General features: G+C 36.4%; 1 protein-coding gene across 4 annotated transcripts in view; it reads right to left on the reverse strand.

Moving 5' to 3' along the window:
* Positions 1 to 919: 919 nt before the first annotated feature.
* The window catches only part of LOC122246285 (uncharacterized), a 15299-nt gene continuing 13718 nt past the window's right edge, over positions 920 to 2500 (reverse strand). For 2 of the 4 annotated variants that reach the window (XM_043004779.2, XM_043004776.2), the window contains exon 4: positions 920 to 2496. In XM_043004779.2, coding sequence (XP_042860713.1) covers positions 2392 to 2496 — 105 coding nt within the window. In that variant the 3' untranslated portion in view covers positions 920 to 2391. The remainder of the gene's footprint in view (positions 2497 to 2500) is intronic. The other 2 variants (XM_086543882.1, XM_043004778.2) reach the window with 1 other exon arrangement.

A 2500-nucleotide genomic window follows, 5' to 3' on the forward strand; every position in this document is an offset into this window, starting at 1 on the left:
TATTGTGTAAACTCCTTCCAATAGAAATAATACATGATCTCCAGAAGTGCTTGAAGAAGCCAACCGGATCTGCAAAGGTTTGGAAACTCGTTCTCATTCGTTCGGTATCGAGTCACGTGATCGAAGCTGTCTCTGTGGTTCGTTCATCCGACGGTTTGAGATTCGCACTGGATGGTCGGGCGGATGAGTGAGCGAGCATTTGCTTCTAGGGAATTTGAAAAGAAGTGCTTTTGTGCTTTATTATCTTTTTTTTTGTTGTGCTTTACTATCTTTTTTTTCACTTTTTCCCATATTAATTGGATTGTTTCCCTTTCATCATTCACTTTCTCTCTCACTCTTTCTTTCTCTCTCTCTCTCTCTCTCTCTCTCTCTCTCTCTCTCTCGCTCTCATCTCTTTATCTATCTATGAATGTTATTTCCCTTTCATCATTCACTTTCTTTCTCTCGCTCTCATCTCTTTATCTATCTATCTGTCTATCTACATGTGTCTCTATCTTCCTCTCTTTCTCTTTATCTCTCCTCCCTTTGCTTTGTCTCCCGTTCCATCGATGATAAGGCGGAGGAGGAAGAGGCATGCTGGGTGTGTAGAAGGTTTCTTGGTATGAAACCTTAAGGATGTATTTAATGCAGTGGGTGCGGGGATTTGAGTCGGGGTGGGGGGGGGGGGGGCTTGGGGCTCTGGGTGACCTTGAACTTGGGTTTTCCCCCTAGACTGTGTTCCGTGTTGTCATCCTCATCATTTTCATTATCATTTGATTATTTTCTCTATTGCGTTTTTTGTCTTCTCTTCATTTTCCCTGTGTTTATATGTCTTGATTATTTTATTTTTGTTCTCCTTATTTTTCATGTGTATTTCATTAAACTTCTTCCCTTTTGTTGACGAAGAAATACTTAATAAAAAAGGATATATAACTGAACATGCATATCTGCTTTTATTGAAACACTAGTATTGATACTGATACTAAGTATGAATAATATGAAGAGGGGAAATTAATCACAAACAAAAATAACAGGAATATAAAATCATATATCGCTCAAAAATCCTGCGATTAATGTTCAAATCATGAGTTTAATAGAAAAAAAGTAGACGAAGATGCACAACGAAAGAAAGATTATAACATAATGAAATAAAAGGCACCTATTCCCTGCTCCTTCCCCCTGGGAAGAAGACGCCAGACCGGATGCGCTTCGGGTGATGCTGTCTCGAGAAAGACTAAATCATGCTTTCTCTTGCTTGGAAATACACCCGTGACCTAAGATGTTGCCACAGTAGATAAGTTAGAATGAAATTGCAGTTATTTGGGCGCCATACTGGATAGAATCCAAAATGGTGGAAATTATTGAGTTTTGTCAACAATTTTAAATCTAAAGCTGTCGTTATTTCGGTTTTCCTTGTTCTATCCTCATCACCCATGCGTGGAAAAAAGGGAATTAAGATAAATGAGTGAGAAGTGAGAAGAAAAATAATCGCAATATAAGTCAGAAAAAAAGAGAAATATAAGAGTAACTTGTTCTATTCTTGAGGTAACACACTCATACTCATGTGCAAAAAAAAAAAAAAAAAAAATCCATCTGAGCGTGTTTATCTAAGAGTGACTAATTGTAAAAATATATGACGCAATATCCAAAGATTTATAAAAAAAAATTGTTTGATCATCCCAAAGTGTTGGAAACATAAATGCAGGTTAAGAAATAAGCCAGTAATAATTTATCGTTTAAAAACTTCCTCTATACATCAAATAAACCGATTTTGATTGATTCTGATTGCCGATCATCGTCGAACATTGAAAGATATCACTATGCATTTTAACAAACTTTGCTGTCACAAATTAATTCATCATTAGTCATAAGAAAATGTATATCATATTATGAGCTCTCACTGTATTTCTTTTCTAGAACAAGCAAAGATGACAGTTACGTTAGTAAAAAAAAAATAATCTCACTTGCAAACAATAGATAGCCATCTTTATCAATTCTTGCAAGTACTTAGGAGATGAATTTCAATACAGGGAATAGCTCTTGGTTGAGAGAATATAATGGCATTCGAATGAGTTTTCTTTGAAGCAGTAAAAAGCCTAGAACAAAGAAGATTGTCCAAAGAGAAATTACTGTAAAGCTAATTCAACTTATCTACGTAGGAGGAGGAGGGGGGGGGGGGGTTATAAAGATTCCGACAAGAAACAGAGAGAAAAAAAGCCAGTGGATTTCCGACATATATTAAGGGTGAAAAAAAGAATAATATTAAACCTCACCTATGAAAAGAAAGCATCTAGAAGGAATCTAGGTGTAAGAAGGAAGTTCTCTCTACATGTTGGTAGTAATCTAGATTATTATTATTATTTTTTTATAGAAAGACTACGCCATGGGAGAAAGTTATGAACTTCTGCAATATTATTTGTAGACGGGGAGGTTGGCAAAGGGAGCGTTGATCTGGTTGAATAATGCCTGGTGTTGACGAAGCATTGCATCTTGCAATCGCTGGTGCTCCCTCATCATCTGT

The sequence above is a fragment of the Penaeus japonicus genome, unplaced genomic scaffold, assembly GCF_977035675.1.
Source record: "Penaeus japonicus unplaced genomic scaffold, GWHDUDI00000001_assembly GWHDUDI00000014, whole genome shotgun sequence".
Lineage (NCBI taxonomy): Eukaryota > Metazoa > Arthropoda > Malacostraca > Decapoda > Penaeidae > Penaeus > Penaeus japonicus.